The sequence below is a fragment of the Nyctibius grandis genome, chromosome 12 (genome assembly GCF_013368605.1).
Source record: "Nyctibius grandis isolate bNycGra1 chromosome 12, bNycGra1.pri, whole genome shotgun sequence".
In the NCBI taxonomy this organism is placed as follows: Eukaryota; Metazoa; Chordata; class Aves; order Nyctibiiformes; family Nyctibiidae; genus Nyctibius; species Nyctibius grandis.
The window spans coordinates 1,576,896-1,600,220 of NC_090669.1; the positions used below are offsets into that span (position 1 = coordinate 1,576,896).

The 23,325-nt window shown below is 48.0% G+C and overlaps 1 protein-coding gene across 2 annotated transcripts in view; it reads left to right on the plus strand.

The window, feature by feature from the left end:
* The first annotated feature begins 446 nt into the window (after positions 1-446).
* Positions 447-23,325, plus strand: part of EDC4 (enhancer of mRNA decapping 4) — a 39,371-nt gene continuing 16,492 nt past the window's right edge. The window contains exons 1-17 of one of the 2 annotated variants that reach the window (XM_068411384.1): positions 447-596; positions 5,510-5,666; positions 6,737-6,848; positions 7,973-8,072; positions 9,636-9,825; positions 10,888-11,035; positions 11,572-11,676; positions 12,582-12,691; positions 13,269-13,352; positions 14,215-14,310; positions 15,364-15,466; positions 15,936-16,116; positions 17,945-18,017; positions 18,469-18,560; positions 19,699-19,895; positions 22,237-22,325; positions 23,111-23,264. In XM_068411384.1, coding sequence (XP_068267485.1) covers positions 518-596; positions 5,510-5,666; positions 6,737-6,848; positions 7,973-8,072; positions 9,636-9,825; positions 10,888-11,035; positions 11,572-11,676; positions 12,582-12,691; positions 13,269-13,352; positions 14,215-14,310; positions 15,364-15,466; positions 15,936-16,116; positions 17,945-18,017; positions 18,469-18,560; positions 19,699-19,895; positions 22,237-22,325; positions 23,111-23,264 — 2,070 coding nt within the window. In that variant the 5' untranslated portion in view covers positions 447-517. The remainder of the gene's footprint in view (positions 597-5,509; positions 5,667-6,736; positions 6,849-7,972; positions 8,073-9,635; positions 9,826-10,887; positions 11,036-11,571; positions 11,677-12,581; positions 12,692-13,268; positions 13,353-14,214; positions 14,311-15,363; positions 15,467-15,935; positions 16,117-17,944; positions 18,018-18,468; positions 18,561-19,698; positions 19,896-22,236; positions 22,326-23,110; positions 23,265-23,325) is intronic. The other variant, XM_068411383.1, reaches the window with a different exon arrangement.

A 23,325-nucleotide genomic window follows, 5' to 3' on the forward strand; every position in this document is an offset into this window, starting at 1 on the left:
CTGAGCCCTGACAGTCACCTCCCGAGCCGGGAGGCCTGTGGGGAGACATGGGTGAGACCTGAGGTGTCACCTCCCGAGCCCGGAGGCCTGTGTGGGGAGACTGGTGAGACTTGAGGTGTCACCTCACGGCACTGCAGCGGGAGATCGCACCGGCCGTAGCGCCCGGGGAGCCGGGGCAGGCCCTTGAGGCCTGCGGCAACGGCTCCCCTCAGCGCCCGGGCTGGCGGCCGCCCGGCTGCCCCGGCCCCGCGGGGAGGAGGAAGGGGGCGGCGGGGAGCTCCCGGGCCGCGCCCCGGCCGCAGCTCCCGCCGAGGGCGGGGGCCGGGGCCGCCGGTGCTGGCCCTGCCCGGGGCCCGGCTGGCTCCGCCCCCGCCGCGCCCGGAACCCTCCGTCCCGGCGGCGGTTTCCGCCCGGCGCACCAGGCCCCGGACCGGAGGCGGAAGCGTGGGCGGCGGGGCCGGGCCGGGGCAGCGCGGCGGGGGTTGTGCGGGCGGCGGCGGGAAGCGGGCCGGGCTCCATGGCCTCCTCCTCCAGCATCGACATCGAGGACGCGACCCAGCACCTGCGGGACATCCTCAAGCTGGACCGGCCGGGAGGTGAGCGGCCGGGACCGAGGGGACGCGGGAGGCCGGCGGCGGCGGCGGGCCTGGCCGGGGCGGGGCCGACACACAGGGCCGGCGGCCGCGCTGCGCTGTCCCGGGCCGGGGCTACGGGACCCTCCTCAGCCGGTGCGCCGGGGCTCCGCCATCTGGCAGGCGGCCGCGCTCCGGGGCCGGGCCCGTCTCGGGGCGCAGGTGGCATCGCCCGCCGCGGGCTCGGTCCCGCCCGGGGTGAGGGGGGTCCCGTCGGCCCTGCCTCTGTCCCCGGGAGCCAGCGGGGAGGCGTGTGCTGGCTGGGTGAGGAGAGGAGCCGGTGGGCCAGCCTGACCCTCGCCTGTGGGAGAGGATTCTTGCTGAGCAGAGCGGGAGCGGTTCGGACCCAAAGCTCGTTGCTGCTGCGGGTCTCTGGGCTCTTTGTGTCTGAGAGGTGTTCACAGAATCACAGACTGGTTTGGGTTGGAAGGGACCTTAAAGCCCACCCAGTCCCAACCCCCTGCCACGGGCAGGGACACCTTCCACCAGACCAAGTTGCTCCCAGCCCCATCCAACCTGGCCTTGAACACTGCCAGGGAGGGGGCAGCCACAGCTTCTCTGGGCAACCTGGGCCAGGCTCTCACCACCCTCACACCAAAGAATTTCTTCCTCACATCTCATCTCAGTCTCCCCTCTTTCAGTTTAAAACCGTTCCGCCTCGTCCTATCCCTCCATGCCCTTGTCAAAAGCCCCTCTCCAGCTTTCCTGTAGCCCCTTCAGGCACTGGAAGGTGCTAGAAGGTCTCCCTGGAGCCTTCTCTTCTCCAGGCTGAACAGCCCCAGCTCTCTCAGCCTGTCTCCAGAGCAGAGGGGCTCCAGCCCTCTGAGCATCTCCGTGGCCTCCTCTGGACTCGCTCCAGCAGCTCCGTGTCCTTCTGATGTTGGTGCCCCAGAGCTGGACGCAGCACTGCAGGGGGGGTCTCCCGAGAGCGGAGCAGAGGGGCAGAATCCCCTCCCTCGCCCTGCTGGCCACGCTGCTGGGGATGCAGCCCAGGACACGGGTGGCTTTCTGGGCTGCCAGCGCACGTTGCCGGCTCATGGTGAGCTTCTCGTCACCCATCACCCCCAAGTCCTTCTCCTCAGGGCTGCTCTCAGTCTGTTCTCCGCCCAGCCTGTGTTTGTGCTTGGGATTGCCCCGACCCACGTGCAGGACCTTGCATGTGGCCGTATTGAACTTTATGTGGTTCTCACAGGCCCAGCTCTCCAGCCCGTCCAGGTCCCTCTGGATGGCATTGCCGCTGAGAACTGAACAGCACCGGCCTCCTCGGCCCAATTTTCTCTCCTTCGTTAAGAATACTTCAGGTTTTTCCTGCGTGTCTTGCTGGGCTCAGTGGAAGGGGCTGTCAGGCCTCCGAGATCAGTGCCGTCCTCAAACCTGATGAGGTGAAGGTCTGAAGGAGACCGAGACCGTGGGTGTTCTCCAAAAAAACCTTAACCTCTGGATAGAGGACAGAATTTACGCCTGTGTTGTGCTCCTTTTGAGGTAAAGGCAGGAATAACATCGCTTTTAAGCCCTGAGAGTCAGGACAAATGTGCTGCCTCCAAAGCAACTGCCACGTGTGCTGCTTTTTGCTTGCCAAAAGGATGCAAGGTTGGATGCAGGACTGGTGTGGGAGAGGTGTAGAGGCACATGGGGTGATGGAGCAAACCTGCAGGCAGCCACCTTCGTTGGTTTTACTACCCGCAGAGAAACTTCTCATGACTTGAAGTAGTTTCTTTTGTTTCTGGAGCATTTTGGTGCTCCCGAATTGTAATTCTTATTAAAAAATACATTTTTCCTTCACCGTGCAGCGCTCTGTACTGGAAAGACTGAAAGGAGAACTCAGTGCAGGGATGGGGGACGCTTGTTTCACAAGCAGGTTCTGAAGTGAAAGGATGCGTGATGGTTGGGAAATGGTTGGAGTTGTTTCTGTTCTCTCAAGGTGACTTGGCTTGCCCCTGAAGCAGCTTCTCTTGCTGGTTGAAGCAAAGGAGTTATTTACTGAGTATGGCTTATTTATTTTCATTTTTCTTCTTTCCTGTTCATTCTCTTTATACCTTCTCTGTCAACTCTAGTGCACAAGAGGGCAGCTGAGAGGAAAAGGAGCAAATGGGCAGTAAGTCAAGCAGTAAGGAACCTCTTGTTCTCAGCAGAAATCGCTGCCTGGGTAATAGCACATAGACTTGAAAGAACTGGATAAAGTAAAGTGAAGAGCAAGAGTACGTGTTTGTTAACTGAAAGCCTCTGAAAACCCTGTTAGGGTGTCAGAGGAAAGGGAAACTGGGGGATCCTTCAAGGCTTTTGAAAGAGAACAGAAGCAGCCTCATGAATTGCATGCATAGGGCTAGTCTTGTCTGGCATGAAGTTGCTGTGGTCAAGGTCCTCTCTAGTTTTACTTTCTGTTATACCCTGGTTTCACTTAGAGGTTGTAATACCCGTCAGAGTCTAGCGTAGCTGCTTGCCAAGGTTATTGCCACGAAGAACGTTTTGCAACACCAGGAGCTATGAGCAGCGTGATGTTATTCTGGGTGCTGTCCAGGCAGGTGACAAGAAACACTATAAAGAGTTTACAACTGTCACAATGCTTTTGTAGTTCTGCTGGATTTGGTGATGGTGAAAATGGATCCACCACTGAAGTTTCTCGACACAGTTTTCTCCCAGTTCCAGCAAACATCATCCACAGCTTCAGTAGCCCTTGCCCGTTTTTGATGCGGTGCCCTTGGCAAGGAGCAGCTGCAGGACCAAACCATGGAGCTCCCAGCTGGGGCGCGTCGGCAGGCTGTCCGTGCCAGCGTGCTACGGAGGAGAGTCCCCGCTGGGGTTGTGGGCAGGATCCTTCAATCCGTGCTGAAATCCCTGCTGATAACCAGGTGTTCCATGGTTACGTCACCCTGCTCCCGTGGCATTTATCAGGGGGGGTCACCGTTTAGTACAGAGTAGGGGGTGGGAGCAGGAAGAGTTCAGTATCTCGGCTCTGATTGCTCCTGCTTTCCTGCTCTTTAAAAAGGTGATGAATACGACTGCACTTCTTTCCCTTGGAAGGCCAGTGCTAGTCTAGGTCAATATTTTGTTTTGTTCACATACCTGCTAAACTCTGAGCCTCTTCCCTTCTTTTATGCCTTCAGGATTGTGTGCAGGCAGCAGCTGTGCTTGGCGGGCTCCCACTAAGACAGAGCGTTGGGCTAAGCCCATTCCTGAACTTCAGCGTTCTGTTGTTGTGCCCGTCAGCCTCTGGGGACTGTTTCCTCCTTCCCTTTCCCATGATGGGAACGTCACTGTCCTGCTGCCCAGAAAAGAGCAGAGATACTTACGTGAGGCATTGCTGTTGCTGCAAATAGAGCAAAGAATGTATCACCTTTCTCTGGCAGCCTGGATGCTTTTCTGTAGTGAATATTTTCCTGCTTTTGGTCGCAAAGCATAAACTGCAGTTAATGGAAGTTCCTGCAACTGGACAAGCACCCGCCATATATTGTAGGAATAAGGGGTGCACCTTAACCTTGCAGCAGCAAGCACAGCACAAATGTATTAGGTGCTTACAGGATCCCGTTCCCCAGCCTGAAGTTTCCTTGTGCTGGGTCAGTGCCGCTGCTGTTCTCTCCCTGCACTGCAGGTAAATTGAGGTGAGAACCCAAATGATCTCTGCGTCGGGATACCCTGTCGCTGCACAGGCTTTTTGTGTCCTTAGCGTCGTTGCTGATGTCATGACTTTGCTCATAAACAGGCAGGTTTTCAATATTCTTCTGGCAAATGAGTAATAGTCGCAGTTATTTTTGTGGGCTGCAGCGCTCGTCCTGGTATGTCAAAGCCTGTTTGGTAGCTGAGAGCTTGCCTTGCTTTCCAAGGACGTGCCTCTTGCCCACAGTTACGCTTAGGTTCGTTACGTGTGCCAGTGACGGGGGAGCTTCTGGTCCTGGGAGCAGCCATTTTGCAAGAGCTCAGCAGCAGTTGTTACCTGGCAACAGGATATGAAATTTCACTTTTCAAAACCAGTGAAAATTTCACACAAGGATTTTGCTGAGACAGGAGGCTTTGACTTCAGTGGATTGATGTGTAAGGGCAGATGGACTGGGCTTGCTCTCCAACGGCAACTATTTACCTTGCTAGTGAAACAGAAGAGTCTCCTTCACCCCCCTGTTACCTCTGTCCCCTTCTAAAAGCCTTCAGAAGGTATGGAGGCCACCAGGCAGCTTGTGCTGGGCCAAATATATGAAGTCAGGGCACATGCACTCTTCAAAGCACGGCTGAAACTCTGAACAAAGGGCTGCTTTACACAAAACTTGAGTGCTGTAAACTTCTATGTCACTATAGTTGACCGAGGGGAAAAATATGGGAATCCTGTAGGCACAGCTGCACCGTTTCATAGCAAAGTTACTCAAACACCTGGAGTCTGAGGTCAGGGCTTGGTCAGAAGCCAGTTTTGGAAAGGAACAAATGTATTATTTCCAGCCAACACCAAACGTTGCAGCTGACCGCTGTGTTGCTGGACTTCGGAGATGTCTCTGCAGGCATGAGGGTTAGAAATGACCCTTCAAGAGCTCTTTGGTCTGGCACTTGATTCAGTAAATCTGAATTATCAGCTTAGTCTTTCTGATCCAAGACTATTTGCTCCTTGAATCTGGTAAGTTCCTTGTACGTGTTCTTTGGTGTTTTTCTGGTCTGCTGGGATTGCTTGTGTAAGAGAAGAGCTACGACTTCACTTGTTTGTGTGGAGAAAAGTTTCTAATATGGAAGGTCTCTCACACATCCTTTTTGGAGAACAATTCTCCCAACCAATTCAGCTTATTCTACCTGATAGACCAGTAGAACCTGACAAAAACCATCTGGAGGTAATGTATTTCACACAGCGCTATTTCTTTTAAATATGGATGTTGTGCACAGTTGGTCATGCTTTTCCCTAGGTTCAGTGAATGAGAACCAGAGGCCGTCAAATTCCTATAACGGAGACCTGAATGGACTGCTGGTGCCTGATCCCATCGGGGCCGGAGATGGACCTTCTTTGGCTAAGCCGGTGCATCGCAGCGTTTCTTTGGGAGCCCTGCAGGAGAAGCAAGTCATGTAAGTTTTGTCAAAAAAAGGCTGAAAGTGAATAGAAAACGATTAAAAATTAGTTCTGGTGAGCCTGGACAAGCGTGCTGGGGATCTGACAGTGAGTTTTACGTTGAGTTGAGGTGGCAATTGTGAGTCCATGCTGGTGGTCAGAGCTTTTGTAGCTTTTGTGAGGCTGATGCCTGGAGCCTGCGGTCCTTGCTGCTCAGGAGCTGAAGAATATTGGCAGAGCTGTTTAGAGAGGTGGGAGCAGGACTGGTCGCACGGCAGACATTGCAAGTCAGGATGGAGGTAAATTAGCAGGGACCTCGGTGAAGCTTAGTGTTCTTGTGTAGACCTCCAGCTGGACTCTTTCAGGGGCTTAAGTTACTGAGAGGTAACTTACACCAGTTTGCAGTGCGGTAGACCTTGTATTTGTTGAAGTATTTCTTTCTGCATAGCTTAAAACAGGACAAATGATCCTGAGCTAGGTTTGTACCTAACTCTTCGAGTTGTGCATAGACATCGGTGTGTTTTGGACAGTACTGCTTGTACACAAGAGAACCTGTGCATGTAGAATACTTCGGGTTTGTCCTGGGAGTAATAATACAACTACAAATCCACATCAGTCTAATTAGCGTAATGTGTGGCTTCATGTGCTGACTCTTAACGCTAGAGCTCGTGTAAATAGCTTTTGTTTGGGTTCTCTGGTCATAGTTTTGAGAGGATGCTGTGAGAACCATGAGCAGCGTGCACTGTTGTTGGTGAGGTTCAGCGGGTTGGCTTTGGTCTCTTTGCACCTTCCAATGTCGGGTAGTAGTCAAGGCTACTTTAACCAAGTGTAGGTCTGTGCTCAAGTCAGACTGGAGGTTTTTAAGCTGAACAAACCAAGTGTTTGGCTCTCTCAAAACCTGTGACACCTGGGGAAGGGAGGCTCTTAGCTGAAAGTAGTTTCTGCTTTCAGTTGCTCAGCTCAGAGCTCGTAGATGCACAGATACTCCTTCTGCGTTGCTGTTAACATTACGAATAGCAAATATATGACCTCTGTTCTCTTCCTGTGAGTCCTGTCTGATTTTTTTCCGCTTTGTTTTTCTTAAAAGCTGCCTTTCAGGTGATGACAGCTCCACTTGCTTAGTGATATCAGCAAAAGATGTGGAGATAGTGGCTAGCAGTGATTCCAGCATCACCAGTAAGGCCAGAGGGAGTAACAAGGTAAGGAGCAAGAGAAAGCATAGTTCTGTCTCTTTTTAGTCGTATCAGCTCACGCTTGAATGTTTTAAAAAGAAATTATTATCTTCTTTCCTGTGCTGTGGGAGCTTATAGTTGGGCAGAAGTTTGTCAAAGAGCTTAACAAGGAGGGGAAAAAATTGGAGCGGTATCTTGTAGCTGATTGTTCCTGTTATTCCAGAGGCTGGCCAAATTATCCTCTCATTTTCAGGAATAAGCCCATGATCTAAGCTGTAGGTTCTTGGGAAGGTGTCCTTCCTTCACAAACAAGCTTTACCAGCTGATTGTTTCTTCACTGGAAGGTCTTCACTATGGAGGGAGGGTTGCTCTTCATAGCTTGCTGGCCTCAGGGCTCCACCCAGCAGATCAGAGCTGTAGGAGAACCAGTGTGCTGAGGTTGGAACTAGTGCTGTAGCAGAGTACTAAGGCATGCTCAGAACAAATGCTAGGAATCAGGAGAGAGGACTCTGGTCTTGATCCTTTTGTCCGTTTCCCATATTATATCATTTTGTTCCTTGATGTGCAATGAATTAAGGGACCTCAGAGTTCGTAAATAAATACTGTACCGTGTTACCATTGTTTTTCCATAGATGATACTGAAGATAAAAGTGAAAGGGAACCATAACTTCCACAGTATTTCTTAATTCTTTGCTTGCAGAGACAATGCTTATCAAATAAGACCAGGAATCTCAGTTTCTTGGAAAGCGGTATTGAAACTAAAAAGCAAGTGTCCATGCAGCAAATGTGTTTCTGTATTTCAAAAAAGTTTCCAAGAACTGGGAGTCCAGACATAGTGCTATTAAAGAGGTAAAGACTGCTTTGCTGTGGCTGCGGGGTCGAGTGTTGCTCTGCAGCATGACAAATTCGGTGAGTTGCATTCCTTCTGGCAGTGGAAGGAACTATTCATCAACCTCCAGAACTCTGAATGTTCGGGGCTCTGCTACCTGGTATGTTCAATATGCAATTCTTCCTAACAACTGCTGCTTCTAACAGTTTCCTATTAGGTATTACAGATCTTCCCTGGAGGAAATCATATATTTGGCAAGTTTGTTCCAGGAAAAAGTTAATTCCAGACACTTCTCATATTTTGTTTTCTTTCTCCTGAGCAGGTGAAAATACAGCCTGTTGCTAGGTATGACTGGGAGCAGAAATACTATTACGGCAATCTGATAGCTGTTTCAAACTCCTACCTGGCCTACGCCATTAGAGGTGAGATACCTTCTTGTCTTGGATGTGATTCGTATTCTTTTGCTCTGTGTATCTCTAAAAGAGGCAAAATTTGCATCAGAAAAAGGTAACTGACAATAATTGAAGCACTTCTTGCAATACCCAGATCAGAGTGCTGTTGTAGTGGGAATATAAATGAAGCTGGAGCTACAGAGTAGGGAAGGGTTGGTGGTGTAGGAGAGTTTCCACTGAGAAGGAAAGCTTTTCTGAAGTTAGAAATAAAAGAAAGAGAAGGACGCAGTGGCGATGGGGGAAAAGTTGAAGGATTACATTGGTTTCACTGGACAGTAAACTGATGTTCAGATTACTCCTCTAATTAAATCTTTCTGCAGTAAACAAGCTTCTCTGTACCTTAAGCACAGAAACAGCCCCGTGGTAATTTGAGCAGATAAATGTTTGATGGATTTGCTTGCATACATTTAGAGTTGAGTTTAAGGCTAAATTTAGAGGAGCTAAAGAGCGATACAGATGCAGTGTGTTTTGCAGTAGGAAGGGAGAGAAAAGCAGAGCAACTCAGGGGAAGATTGTTTCACAACATACACGAAACAAATGAACATTTAGTCATCTGCGATGTCTCTTTCTGCTCTCATATAACCACACAGTGTTTGGGGCTCCGTCAGCTCTTCCCTTTCTTCTTAGTTCTAACACCCATCACTCTCTCTGGCCTTTTATGAAATCTACTGCTCTGCTTCTGTGGTTTTTACTAGCTGAGGTTATTTTAGAGCAGCTTTAGGGTTTCTCACCCTTGTTTAAAGTATTAAAGCTTGGGTGCAGTAACACTATGGAAAGCTGAGTGTTTCTGCTAGGGCTGGCTTCGGCATCCAGAAGTGGAAACACTAGGGTGTCCATAAGACTAGTGGTGTTTGAAATGGGGAAGCTGGAAACTTTGCTTGGTATGTGCGTGCTCTAAAGCATGTTCTTTTCAGTCATGCAAGCCAAAAAGCAGTGCTTTTTGCCAGGTCAGTGTTCATGCTTTTTACATTCCCCTTAGAGAAGATGTATTTGAGCTACCTGCCTCTCAGTGGCTCCTTTTCTCTAGTTACTGAAAGTGAAATTGCAATTAGAATTAATTCACTGTCACTGGAGGTCAGTCTTGGAGGTTTGTTAGCTTTGTCATCAGCCTGGTATAAAGATTTAGGCCTTGCATTTCATGAAGTCATCTTTCGTGAGAGTCATGGGTATCATGAGAAGTCAACTTCTGTTGGCTTTAAGTAGAGCAACTTATAATTTGAGATGCTTAAGAAATTGTAGAAGATACAAGGAATTAAGCTGCCCCTTACCAGGCAGGCAAGGTCCTCCTTGATGCTGCTGGTCCAGCCTTCTGCACCAAAGCTGAAAAGTGCAGCGAATATTTGTGCATACACCCTGGATCTTGGAAGTGCTTCTTCACATGGTATCTATTGGTATGGGTTTTCAGTGTGCTGCCAGTGACAGCTGATGGCAGGATGGGTGCTGGAAATGACAAGCAGACAACTGGAAACAAAGGCTCTTCTGGGGGGGAAACGGAAAAATAAATGGTGACTTCTCCCTCTGTCTTTTCTGCAGCTGCCAGTAATGGCTCCGCTATGGTGCGGGTGTTGAGCGTCAGCACTGCTGAGCGGACCTTGCTGAAAGGATTCACGGGCGGTGTGGCAGACCTGGCTTTTGCTCATCTCAACTCCAACCAGCTGGCGTGCTTGGATGAGGCCGGCAACCTTTTTGTCTGGCGCCTGGCCATGAATAAAGAAAAAATCCAGTATCTTGTCAAAATACACCTCATATTAGTGTTTGTGTAACGGTTAGATGTGAATGCAACCTCAAAATTGCAACTTATTTCCTAGCCTTTCCAGAATAGCAGCTTGCAGGGAGAAGGCCAATAGTTCTGCCCCTTCCAGAGTGTCAAGTCAGTCAACCTGTGCCTGTATTCAGCACAATCATTACTTGAAATCACACATAACTTGAAATTCTAGGAGTGACACCTCAGTGCTCCTTCTGGTCCAGGCAAAAGTAGTCAGTGAGACGTGGCAGTCTGTACTAGCTGGCTTTACACATGGACAGTGTCACCTCGACCATGTGACAAAGCTTTTTACTCATGTTTATCTGGTTCTAGCTCTTTTCCTTAGTTACTTTTCTGGGGAAGAGGATGTAATACTTCCCTCCTCCCCACTACCTTCCTTCCAAACCTGTCACCCTTGTTCTTTTGGTCATCCTGAAATTTATTTTCAGTGTTTGATTCATTACCGTAAATCTTTTAATTGCTAGGAGTGACTGCTCAATGTTTTTGAGAAGCATGCCAGGCTGTGGGATATATCGTGTTAGGTTGTGGCTTCTTAATTTCAATTGTATACCATCATTTCAAAAGCAACTGGAACAAAGGTGGTTGTAGTTGTTTAAGATCTGATTTGTAGAGGTGGACCAGAGCACTCAGCCTGGGGCAACGTGGTCGCTTTCCTGTCTTTCTGTGGTAGTGGTGTTGCAGTGCTAGCTGAAATAATCTCATCTGTCCATCAGCAGGCGCATGGAGTGCACATTCAGGTGTGGCTGTGTGCTCCTGTTGTGCTTATCCTGTCCTTGTCTGCAGCCTGCGAGAGAAAATTGTGAGACTCTATTCACTTGTGTAAGCTTAACCTCTTCTCCCAGTGAAGAAATGCTAGCTTGCCACCTTGCAGAATCCTTTTACCTGATGTACTTTTGAATCTCGATGATCCAAAAAAACTTGAGTTTTAGTAGTATTTGCCAGAGGACCAAGCCTGAATAGGTTATTGCTGAGTGTTAGTAGCCCTACCAGAATGTTACGTTTCTTAACCGTGGTGCTCAGAGAGGAGATCTTGGTTAACATCAAGCGGCCTGACAATACCCCGTTGAACACCTCTCGAAGAATCATCTGGTGCCCTTTCATCCCCGATGATAGTGAGGAGAGTGGTGAAGAGGGAAGTCAGACGCTGGCGTTGCTGCATGAGGATAGGGTAAGGAGACCTTGCTTTTGAAAAGTCCCTTGTTACCATTAGAGGGAGAGAATCTAAAGAAGGAAAGAGCTGATATGGTTAGAGTTGTAAATGCTCCTGTCCAGTCTGTGCTGGGGATCCTCCCGTAATGAGATGTGGGGATTCCTCTCTTCCAAGGAGAGGTCATGCTGGTCTTTCTCTGGGCCTCAGGAGAAAGGGAAGTGGTAACTTCTGCTCACTATCAAATAGTGAGAGCACTAGAAACAATGCAGAGGGCCAGAGGCATCACTCATCTGCTCAGGCTGAGCCAGTTCCCAGGGAAGAGGGCTCGGTGAGCAGCAACTACAACTGCCAAGAGCAGTTCCCTGTACTGATGTATGGCTGGGTGCCAGAAAAGCATCTAATGGCCAAATTGGGTGGAAATGGGAAGGTTTAAGTCACATACTTGCTGTTGGACTGGTATGAGAGGATATAAGATAAGAATATAAGAAATTCTCCACTGAATCAGACCAGTAGTTGTAGAAATAAACCCTTGTGCCCACATGTTTCTTTTCCAGGCAGAGGTGTGGGATTTGGACATTATCCGAACGAACAACAGCTCCTGGCCGGTGGAAGTGCCTAGCATCAAAGAAGGCTTCATCGTAGTGAAAGGCCACAGCACGGTATGAACCTGTTTTGTTTTCTTTGCTGCCGTCGCACAGGTGATCACTACAGATCACGCAGGTTCTCTTTGGGTTATAGTGTCTGAGGAGCTGCAGTTCTTAGGACAGTTTGCTGTAAAGAAAGTTTCTTACCCTTCCACACTATCACCCCCAGCCTGCTGGCAATGTACACACATGATTGGTAAGTAACCAGGGTTGCAAGAGCTGAGGTGAATTTGTAGTAATTTGCTTTGAAAATGGTTCTTGACAAAACTCACCTGTGTTTCTAAGGGCCTGTTTGACAACCTGGGCTGTATTTCAGCTTTTTTGTTATATCTCCTGGTAAATGGCACACTTAACACTGCAGTGCTTTACTGCCGGATGAGAAGGGGAAAGTTAGCCCAATGTCATCTTTATTCTTCTAGGATTTCCCTAATGAGTATAGTTATATCTGTGAGTACAGTGGAGTAGGACTGCAGCTGAGTCTTCAGTAGGTGGTATTTTAAATATAAAAGAAACAACTGGAAAGAATCCAATTGAACATCTTGGAGAGGATAATGACAAAGTAATTGTATCACTTAGATGAAACAATAATGATTGTGAAACAATAATGGCTGTGAAAAGCCAGAAGATCCCAAAACAAAATGAGCTCCGTTCAGAACATCAGTAACAGTAGGAGCAAATCCATTGCACTTAAATTTGCTGTCTGGAAAAGGTGATTGTTAATTATTATTACAAAAAAAAGTCCTGTCAATTCTTCTGTGAAGGGTTAAGCTGCCTGATGACATGTCTGTTAGAAATCACTCTGACCTCCCATACTGTCAGACTGTTAGTCAAATTCCTGTTTGGAGGGAGTACTCTTTCTCCCTGTGAAATAAAGAAGCTATAAAATGAATTTTCTGTCTCTTTTCCCCCTCTGTGTTTAGTGCCTGAGCGAGGGAGCACTTTCTCCAGATGGAACTGTGTTGGCCACTGCAAGCCACGATGGTTTTGTCAAATTCTGGCAGATCTATATTGAGGGGCAAGACGAGCCAAGGTAACTGGGGGATTAGAAAACGAAGGATCTTGGAACAGAAAGCAGCACTTTTTCTGTGAGAATTTCCTTGTTAGAGAATCACCTGCCATGGTTGTTCTCAGGACATTAAACATTCACCCTACATCTTTATAAAGTAATTTGTTGCTGAAGAGTTGGATCACTGAATATTGTACAAGGTTTGGTGAGCTTATGGAAAAAGGAAAGAGCTGTGTCTGGAAGCAGGAGTTCTGTGCTTTGCACAGGCTGTAGTCAAACTCTTTTGTGCTGTCCCTGTAAATGCAGAAAGCTTCTCTGAGCTGTTCCTCTCAATGTTTCCTCCTTTTATGTATTGTGCCCTTGTTAAGACACCAAACAGTAAGACATGATTTTATTTATTTATTGGTCACAATCTGTGTCTGCATGGGCTGTGATCTCCTTATTTTATATAAGCCTGTAAACAGCTACAAGTTGATAACACTTGGTGGCTGCTGACATAATGCTGTCTTTGGACAAGGAGTAGTATGTTCAGCGCCCACCTCTTGTCTTCCTCATTTGCCACTCCCTGCACACTTGGATGTTTCCTCTGATTCTTTCCTAGGTGTCTTCATGAGTGGAAACCCCATGATGGTAGACCTCTTTCCTGCCTGCTCTTTTGTGACAACCATAAAAAACAAGACCCAGAGTGAGTCCCCAGTCTTGTTCTTGGATTATCAAAGTTTAGTAGTGTCTTCTAACTCTACCTTTGGAGGGTTCCTTGTAACTGTGTTGTGGCAGGAGCAAGTCCTGTCCTCTTTGTAGGCAGTTTTCTAGTGATGGAGACATAAATAAGGCTCTGGAGCACAGCCTAAAGTGACCTTAATTCTAGTGTCAATTCCATGAAAGCAATACAGATTCTAAACTGATGAGTCCTTTCAGGTTTGTGGTATGGTCAGTTTTAACTGGCCTATTGTCCTCCTGAAAGGAGGTTGTAGCGAGGTGGGTGTTGGTCTCTTCTCCCAAGTTGGTCTCTCCTCCCAAGGTAGGACGAGAGCAAATGGCCTCAGGTTGTGCCAGGGGAGGTTTAGATTGGAGATCAGGGACAATTTCTTCACCGAAGGGGTTGTCAAACATTGGAACAGGCTGCCCAGGGCAGTGGTGGAGTCACCATCCCTGGGAGGATTTAAAAGACGAGGCACTTAGGAACATAGTTTAGTGGTGGACTTGATAGTGTTAGGTTAATGGTTGGACTTGATCTTAAGGGTCCTTTCCAACCTAAATGATTCTATGATTGTATGAAATTTCTGCTTCAGTTGATTAAAAAGTAGATTTTTTTTTTTTTTTAAAAATTTGTTCTTTCTTCAGTCAGCTGTGGCCTTAAGGTTCTTGAGAGCTATGAGAGTTATAGTGGTTTCTAATCAGCTTCAGAAGTAGAAATTTTCTGGGAACTTTAAGACACAGTTGGGTAAAATCAGCTGTGGGCAGCTTGTGAGGAACTTTTCTGCGCAATGTCCTTATGGGAAGGACCAGATCTTCTTTAAGAGAACTTAATTTTCTTGTGCCTGCAGGGTTCCCTTCTGGAGATTTCTCATCACAGGAGCAGATCAGAATAGAGAACTGAAGATGTGGTGCACTGTGTCTTGGACTTGTCTGCAAACTGTCCGGTAGGTGTTGATACGCTGACTCCCCTGAAGGGTTAGATTTACTTTGATGAGCAGTGGATCCTAACAAAGCTCTGTTTCCAGGCACACTTACTTTGCAAAGGTGATCCTTGATCTCCAATGGAGTGTACTCTAGCCCGAGTTAGAGCCTCCTCCTTTGCCAATCTGACATATCTGTTGAAATCTGTCAGGGATGGGACAGACTTTCCGGTCAAGCTTTGGCAAGGCTGAGGAGGTTGATCCTTTTGTACAGTCTCCTTGATGTTACAGAGACCTGTTGTCTTCACTTTGGTCTGTAGAGCATAGACATACTACGTGTAGCATGGGGAGAGGCATTCCAAATTGCATGCCTTGAGTGCTTTCTTCTGTAAAAATACCAGATATTCAGTAACCAATCTAAGATCTTTTCCTATTATTGTGTTTTCTGATTTAAATAATGAGAAGTTGCTATGTTGACAGAGCTTAAGGAATTATACAAGGCTTATTTGCTGAGCCATATAGGTCCAGAAGTTCAAATTCTGCTTTAGTCCATCCCTTCACTCAGCTTACGTTCCCTGATTTTACTTTTCTGAGGGTGGATCGTGGCCTCTCTGATCCCATACACATATAAGGCCGCTTCTGAAGTGCCCTCTTTAATGAGAAGAATATGGCATACAGCTGAGTGCTGCTTTTTCTACCTCGTACTGCAGAAGGTCCAAAACCTCTAGAATGGTAATTTTGGTTTGGTGGATTTTTGTTTTTTAAATCTGTAGCATTGGCTCTTGTCCTCCTATGAAGGTGGAACTCGTTAAGTAACGACAAACTGTCATCTCTCGCTTAACTGTTCAGAATCCATAACTAGACCCTATTGTGTGATCTCCCTGCTGGTCTCTTAACTGAAGTCAGCACTGAGTTCTGCAGTGATGGTTTTGTTCTAGTGGGTGGTTGCACTGTAATATGGCTGTAAACTCCTTCAGATGGTTTTTTTTTAACTAATGCACTTTCATGGCAGTCGTTCTGGTTGGGCTAATCTACCTTGCTTTCTGCACACCCCCCCGCTCTTGTTTGTGGCTCTAGCTTTTCTCCTGACATCTTCAGCTCCATGAGTATTCTTCCCAGCCTGAAAGTCTGCCTGGACCTCTCCGCTGAATACCTGATACTGAGCGACGTGCAGAGAAAAGTAGGTGGTTCATTTCATTGCTGGCTGTGTGGGTAACAGCGACAGAAGGAGAAACAGCCTTCTGTGTGACTGATTCTGCTGCCTAGGTCCAGGATTTGCACATTAATAGCTAAAAATACAGAGGTTGGCCTCAGCCATTTCACGGTAAGATGACAAATGGTAACAATTCAGCTGATTAATCTTGAGGAACCTTAAGGATTCTTTCTCACCCTAAAGTAAAGCTCTCATTTGGAGGAACCTGTGTCTGGCACAGTAGGATTGAGTTCATGAGCAACATTGACTCAGATAGGAGTGTGCTTATTGTGGGTCCCTTGGGTGTTCTGTTTCAAATTTATATGTCTCAGACTTTATTCCTTGTGTTATTCCTGTTGTTCCAAATCTAGTTCAGGTGCTCAGCTTTGTAGTCCGTGCACATGTACTCATGGTCTGCTCTGAAAGCCCAGTGACTTACTGGTTTTGATTCTTACAGGTATTATATGTGATGGAGCTGATGCAGAACCAAGAGGAGGGCAAAGCTTACTTCAGCTCCATCTCCGAGTTCCTCCTCACCCACCCAGTCCTAAGCTTTGGCATCCAGGCAGTGAGCCGGTGCCGGTTAAGGCACACCGAAGTGCTCCCAGCAGAAGAGGAAAATGACAACTTGAGTGTAGGTAGGTGATGAACAGAATTTGGCTGCTGTGAGATCAGGATTTCTCTCCTGCCTGGTTCTGGCTGTCTCTTTTCTTCTCTTAGTCTGTACGAAATACATCCTGTTCAGCTAGAGTCCTTCAGGGAAACACAGTAGAGTTGGTTACAAGGGACCTCTGGAGGTCTCTGGTCCATCCTGCTGCTTGAAGTAGGACTATTGCTTGTGGCAGACCAGGTCACCTATGACTTCATCTGGTTGCATGTTGAAGGCCCCCAAACCTGACACTTCTCTCTCTGCTCTGGTGCCCAGTCCCAGGGCTGCACCCCTTCCTACAGAAAATATTCCTAATATTGAACCTGAACCTCCCAACCCACATTGTAGCCATTGCCCCCTACCACACAGAAACCCTGCTGAGGTCTTTCTGTTATTAAAAGCATTCCAGGGCCGTGCGGGCTGCAGTGAGTGCAGGTGACGCTTTGGGTAAGGTACAAGCTTAGCTGCTCGGTATCTGAGCCGTGATGCTTTTGTGCTCACATAGCTTCCCTGCCCCCAGCAGAACGCAGGGGACAACCTCCTCTGGCAGCGTAGGGCTGAGTCCCTCTGCAGCACAGTTTGGTGCAGGCTCACAGGAGCACAAGGGTTCCTGGAAGAACTGGCAGGATGTATTTGTGTGACTGCTTGTCTGAGTAAACTGTGTAATTAAACATCAGGGGTGTGAGCACGTGTTCTGAGAAATCAATTGATTGCTTCTGAATCATGCTGCCCGAGTTGTGCCAGGATGTGAGGGCAGTACGCAGTCTGAGGTAAGGGGAAGGGTGGGATTCTTCTCCATCCCGTCTCAAGCCACAAAGCTTCTTGCAACAGAAGTGAACAAGTAACACTCTCTTTAGAGGAGAGACACATGAGATGTCGTCTTCTGGCTGTTGCTACAATGAATATGATAGTGAATCCTGTGGAGAACTGTCCCCTGCAAACGTTCCTTGATCACTGCCTCTCTTCAACTCTTGGCTTGCTCTTGATCTCCTACCTTTCTGTTAGTAAAATTTGTTAAGATGCTTTGAATAACATCAACATATTTGCTGTTAGAAAGATTCCTGGACTATGAGTACAGCTGTATGATGTGCCTCCCTGTGCCTGTTACTGTACATGGTAATAGTTAATTCATGATGTTGTCAATATTTGTGGCATATTGCTCTGAAATGCGGAAGCAAAAATTGCAGATACATGTAGCAAGTCAGGAGCAAACTGGGACTGAAACTTCAGGTCCCTGATTGGTGCTCAGGTAATTAGGACAATTTGCATAGGAATGCCTAATACATTTTTTTTAATGGAGGGTTAGGTTTATCTTTACTACTCAGCCTCCTTAGCTTTTTTAGCAGTGAGACTGATAGAGGTGTTGGGTGAATGTTGGCAGTGCTGGCTGGTGGGAAGTTAGTGCAGAGCTCTTCATAACTGCAGTTGTTTACAGCCAGGAGGGATGGTTGAGCCCCAGTCTGAATGCCTGTACAATATAAGCTAGTGTGAGTCTCTTAAAATATATCCAACCAGTCACTTCAACAGCCAGAACAAATCACTGATGCTTCCAGACCATCATTCTTCCTCTTTACCTTGTGAGGCATCTTTTTTTTTCTCTTCCTTGAGGCTTATTTGGCTGCATTAGAGCAAGTTTGATTGCTCTCACATTGAAAAGTGAAGGGAGTGTAGGACCTACTTTCCCTTAACAGTGTGAATCTGCTTCTGAAGTGGAGGAGTGGTGAAGCTGTATCGTTGCTGGTTCATCTGCTGTGATGTTTTTCTGGTACTTTGCAGTTTCCATCCAACTTCATGTTTTACTTCTGTCTCCCTTCCAGAAGGTGCTCAGGGAGCTGGGGCTGTTGAATCGGCAGCAGGCGTGCTGATAAAACTCTTCTGTGTGCACACCAAGTGAGTATGCGTAGCAGCTACCATGGGCAGCTCTCTGTGCTTGTCCTAATCCCGCACTGACTTCTAGAAATTTACCTTGTCAATTCCTTTTGCTCATAACAAAAACTACTTGGACCCATAGAAACTTCTAGCGATGGTGTGTTCAGTATGGCCTTACCAGGAAGAAGCCCTGCATGGTGCTGTGGCAAGCTAGTGGTTTTTGTTGCTGTGAGCACACAGTGACTTGAGAGTTGTGCTCATGTGTTAAGTGCTGGAAAACACCTCTCAAATCCCCTGGGTGCCAGAACTGGGTGGCACAGCTGCATGAGGATCAGCTTCTGCTGCTTCTGTCATGGGCAGAAAACACTAAAGCATATTCCAGGGGAATGAGTTCCGTGAAGAGGAATCTTCTAAGCATTAGACTTCTCTTGGTGTTTCATAAACTAATCAGAGATGCCTCGTTCTTTTTCAGGGCCCTACAAGATGTGCAGATTAGATTCCAGCCTCTTCATAGCCCTGACATGAGTGCATCCATGACTACCCATGGCTCTCATGAAGAATTCGGTGAGCATTTGTCTTAAACAAATGGAGCTGTTGGAGAGAGTCCAGAGGAGGCCACGAAGATGCTCAGAGGGCTGGAGCACCTCTGCTCTGGAGACAGCCTGACAGAGTTGGGGCTGTTCAGCCTGGAGAAGAGAAGGCTCCAGGGAGACCTCATAGCAGCCTTCTAGTATCTGAAGGGGGCCTACAGGGAAGCTGGAGAGGGGCTTTTGACAAGGGCATGGAGTGACAGGACAAGGGGGAACGGTTTTAGACTGAAAGAGGGGAGATTGAGATGAGATGTGAGGAAGAAATTCTTTGCTGTGAGGGTGGTGAGACCCTGGCCCAGGTTGCCCAGAGAAGCTGTGGCTGCCCCCTCCCTGGCAGTGTTCAAGGGCAGGTTGGATGGGGCTTGGAGCAACCTGGTGTGGTGGAAGGTGTCCCTGCCCGTGGCAGGGGGGTTGGGACTAGATGGGCTTTAAGGTCCCTTCCAACCCAAACCAGTCTGTGGTTCTAAGTCAGTCTTCAGTGTTGCTGAGCATTTAAAGGTTGTTGGAGGAGGAGCAGCAGGAGAGCAGCTTTGGGTGCCTCTTTGTAACAGAATAGAGTGGTGTCATTGCCTAAGGGGTTCTGAATATGGACTAGCTGTGAAGCAGGCCACTTGAGTAGACCCCGGTGTGAGTATGGAGCATGGGGACAGGTTAGGGTAGGAGTGCTAATGGTTTGTGCACACTTGAGTTCACCTTCCTTGGTGATTTGACGCTTGTGCCAGAAACTTGATGTTTGTCTCTTGTCAGGTGGAGGAGATTACAGTGATCCCAGAGCTTTGGGAGCAGAGGGGACTGGGCTGTGTGTAGTGTGCTCTTTCAGTTCAGTCGCCATTCTGGGATGTGGCTGTTAAACTGGCCTTGCATTAGTGAAGAAAGGAAGCTTGGATCTCTTGTTATCAAAGCCTGATAACATCCACTGTTTAGCCTACAAAGAGTGAGCATGACACAGGGTCTGCCTTGCCCTTAGCTTTGTTTAGGTTGGTGCAGGGCTTTTGCTTGTTCTTTTGGAATCCAGTGTGGCAGGCGATGGCATAAGTTCATACTTTGTGGAATTAAAGCTTTAGCTTTTGGGGGAGGTTCCTGTAAATTGATTTGTATTTCTCCCTTGGAAGCCTTTCCAGACCACATGGCTGATCTAAGCACGGAAGGACTGGGATCTGAAAAAGGGTCGGTGCACGGCTCTCAGCCAGACCTGCGGCGTATTGCTGATCTGCCCGTCCCCGCAGACTTTCTGTCTCTCTCCAACGATGCCAAACCTAAGCTGATGACTCCAGATGCATTCATGACACCAAGTACATCTCTTCAACAGGTAACCAGAGAGCACCACTGTTACTGGTGGTACAAGGGATGGGTGTGGATATTGATACTTTATTTCTAGGCAGTGATGACTCTGACAGACTACACTAGCTGAATGCAGAGCACACAGGAAACTCTGTGCATGCAACCAAACTGAGTAAAGACATGTTGGCACATCTAAAATGCTAAGCTGGCCTAAGCTTGTGTTGTGAGTGCTGTGTTTAGCTGCAAAGCTGTTGATGTAGCTGTGTTGTGTAGAGATACGGGTTTGCTAACTAACTGTATCTAAGCTGGGACACTGCTCTTACTGGTTTACACACGTTGTTTGGGGTGCGATATAACTATAATGGAAGAAAATATGCCATCTGTGCACATCCTGTCTGATCAGATCCTGTGGGAATACATGTCTGAAATGATCAGGTGGGTAGATGGGACTGTAACATCTTCTGCATGAGATCTGCAAATCAGTAGCTCAGTGGGTTTTTTTGAATCTTAATGCAGTAGGCCTTAACTTGTACAGAAGGCAAGACTTCTGTGGTTGCTCCAAGGTTTTCGGTATCAGGAAGCATGTGAAGCATTCCTCGGGATTTGGTGGTCTCTGCAAAGGATGGCAAAATGTCTTGGTGAAGAGCAAGTACCCAAGTGTCATGTTAGTTTGCCTTAAACCCATTCAGATTCAGTTTATAACCTACTTCCATGCCTCTGTACCGAATTTGTGACTGTGTAGTCTTCTCCACGTGCTTGTAGAATGGGAGTAGACATAAATTAAAAAGTGGTGGATGATGGTCTCTTCTCCCAGGTAACAAGCAATAGGACAAGAGGAAACGGCCTCAAGTTGTGCCAGGGGAGGTTTAGGTTGGAGATCAGGGACAATTTCTTCACTGAAAGGTTTGTCAAGCACTGGCACAGGCTGCCCAGGGCAGTGGTGGAGTCCCCGTCCCTGGGGGAATTTAAAAGCCGTGTAGATGTGGTGCTGAGGGACATGGGTTAGTGGTGGGCTTGGCAGTGCTGGGTTAACGGTTGGACTTGATGATCTTAAAAGTCTTTTCCAACCAAAACGATTCTGTGATTCTATGATTTTTAAAAGGACATCCTTTGAAAAAGTCATCTGCAATATAGTTACAAGGTGTGGATTCCCCTGGTGAGAAGCTGTGCTGTTTGTGTTTTCTCTGCCTTCCTGAGAGAAATGGACAGTCAGCAGTTGTTTGCCATGCTGATATGATTCTTACAGGCACGGAGGAGAGTGCTTGTGAGTGGCATTCCATGTACACATCCTAAGGCAGGGCTTCCGCCTCCAAGGGAGGAACACGTGGTTGTCACCACAGCTTGAACGTGTACTGGAGAAGCCTGGGTGAGGATGAGCAGCACGTGGAGAAGTGGAGTTTGTGCTAAGTTGACTGATGAGAGAGAGCCACCCCAGCGACAACTTGGGGAGCAAAGAATAAATTAAACTCCTCCTAAAGGTTTTGATGTTGCTAGTGAAGTTGCTGAGTGCAGAAGTTAATTATGTTCCTGAGGGTGAGTAGTCCTCCCAATGCAAGGATGTCCCAAGGGAGCAGACAGAAGTTGTTGATGGGGTAGTGGTTGCACATACTGTTTGCTGCAAGGAGCAGCTCACTCTTTGGTTTACACAGTGTAACTGATCAGTTTAAACCTGGCTTTTCATTGCTACCTATTTCATGGCAGGCTTTTTCCTGCTGGCACCAGCACCTGGGACCATGGTAGGGTGGACACAGCCTTGAGTTTAGCTCGATCTCTGCTCTCTGCTGGAAGTACTGTCAAGCGTAAGAAGCTTGGCCACGCTGGCTTTCCCAGCTGAGTACTTGTGTGCTTCTGCTGGTGTTCTCTGTAGGGGTTTCTTGATACGAGAAGCAGCAGTGTGGGCCAGTGCATCCCCCTGTACTCATCACCGCTAGCCAGCTAGCTAGATAAGCAATGCCTCTTCTTCTGCATTAGAGGTTTCTGCTTCCATGTGTCAGCAATGCAGGACCTAAACCGGTCCCAGCAATGCAGGACCAAAACAGACTCTGGCCTCACTAGTAGCCACAGACCTTGACGAGAGCAGTCGAGCTCAAAGAGCAAAATGAGGATCTGGTGCAGAGCCCTGCAGAACACTGCTTTGCTTCAGGAGAGCAGTCGCTCAATAAAAGCAGTCGTGGTTCACGTGATGAGGATTTCTGGGGCTTGCCTTCAACCAGCACCTGAGCACCTCAGCAGTACAACTCGACCTATTTTTTTTCTATTCCCTCTCTGCCAAAGCCTCCTTAGGAGTTCTTCTGGAGCCAGCGTTCTCAGGTCAAGCTCTGCTGTTGGACTCTTCTGTCACATCCTCACCGCTGTGTGTTTCCTTACAGATCGCTGTATCTCCGGGCAGCAGCGTCAGTTCCCTGACTGCAGTCACAGCCATGAGCAGCACTTCTGTCACAGATGCCTCTATGCCCAGGTAAATAGCTCATGTATTAAACAATATATCTGCAGCTGAACTGGTATGGTCCTTCAGGGTGGTGCAGAGCTGTAGTGTATCTTGTAAGAGAGGAGATTGTAACCAGAGTTAGAAACTGGCCTGAGTCCCAACGGCCCTATATGGGCAACTGTTTGCATCTGTAACGCAGCTCGGAGCATGCCTGTTGTCATCCAAGGGGCCAACAATAGTGTTTCGTTTGTGCCTCACAGGGATTCTCTTATTGCATCTCAGTTTTGTTGCTTTACATGCTTCTCCCAAAGGGCTGTCATTGTTTACAGGTAAGAGAACACTGCAGCCACCAAGGACAGGAAGATAATTGGGACTGTTAGGAAAATCTTACTAGTGGTGAGGTGGGTTGGCCTGCATAACAGGGGAAAACTTCACTTCTGGGCGCTGGGAAAGGACAAAGACCTATCCCGGAGTGTCCTGTTTCTCCTTAAACTCTACAGTGTGAACTGAAGGTATGACAGGTCCTTTGTCTCATTGACACCTCGAATTCTAAGAGATTGCGATGCCCCTCTGTGGGTTTTTTTGTTTCCACCTGGTATCTCTTTGGGCTGTATGGGGACTAGGAGATGCAGGTGCTAGTTGACAGGGAGTGGCTGACCATGGTGGAAAGAACAAGGGCTTGGAGAACACTAGTGAATTTTGGGTTGGGCTCCTTCATTGACCTATGGATCATGTGTCCTCACCTCAAGTGTTTGATGCGGATCTGTATCATGAGGTTGGTGTGCTTGATTTGTTTGTGTCTCTGTTTTCTGCAGGCCATCAGAGGACTTGACTGTGAGCCCCAAGATGCAGCTGGACACCAGCCTCACGCTGAGTAGCAGTAGCAGCAGTCTCCAGGCTAGTCCTAGGAGCCATTCAGTTCTTATCCCAGGCCTCCCTGACAAGCTGACACCAAAGGCACCTGTTCCAGTAAGGCTCCAAATGCTGCTCCCTTCCTTCTCCTCGTGGGCCAAGGGACCTCTCTCTATGG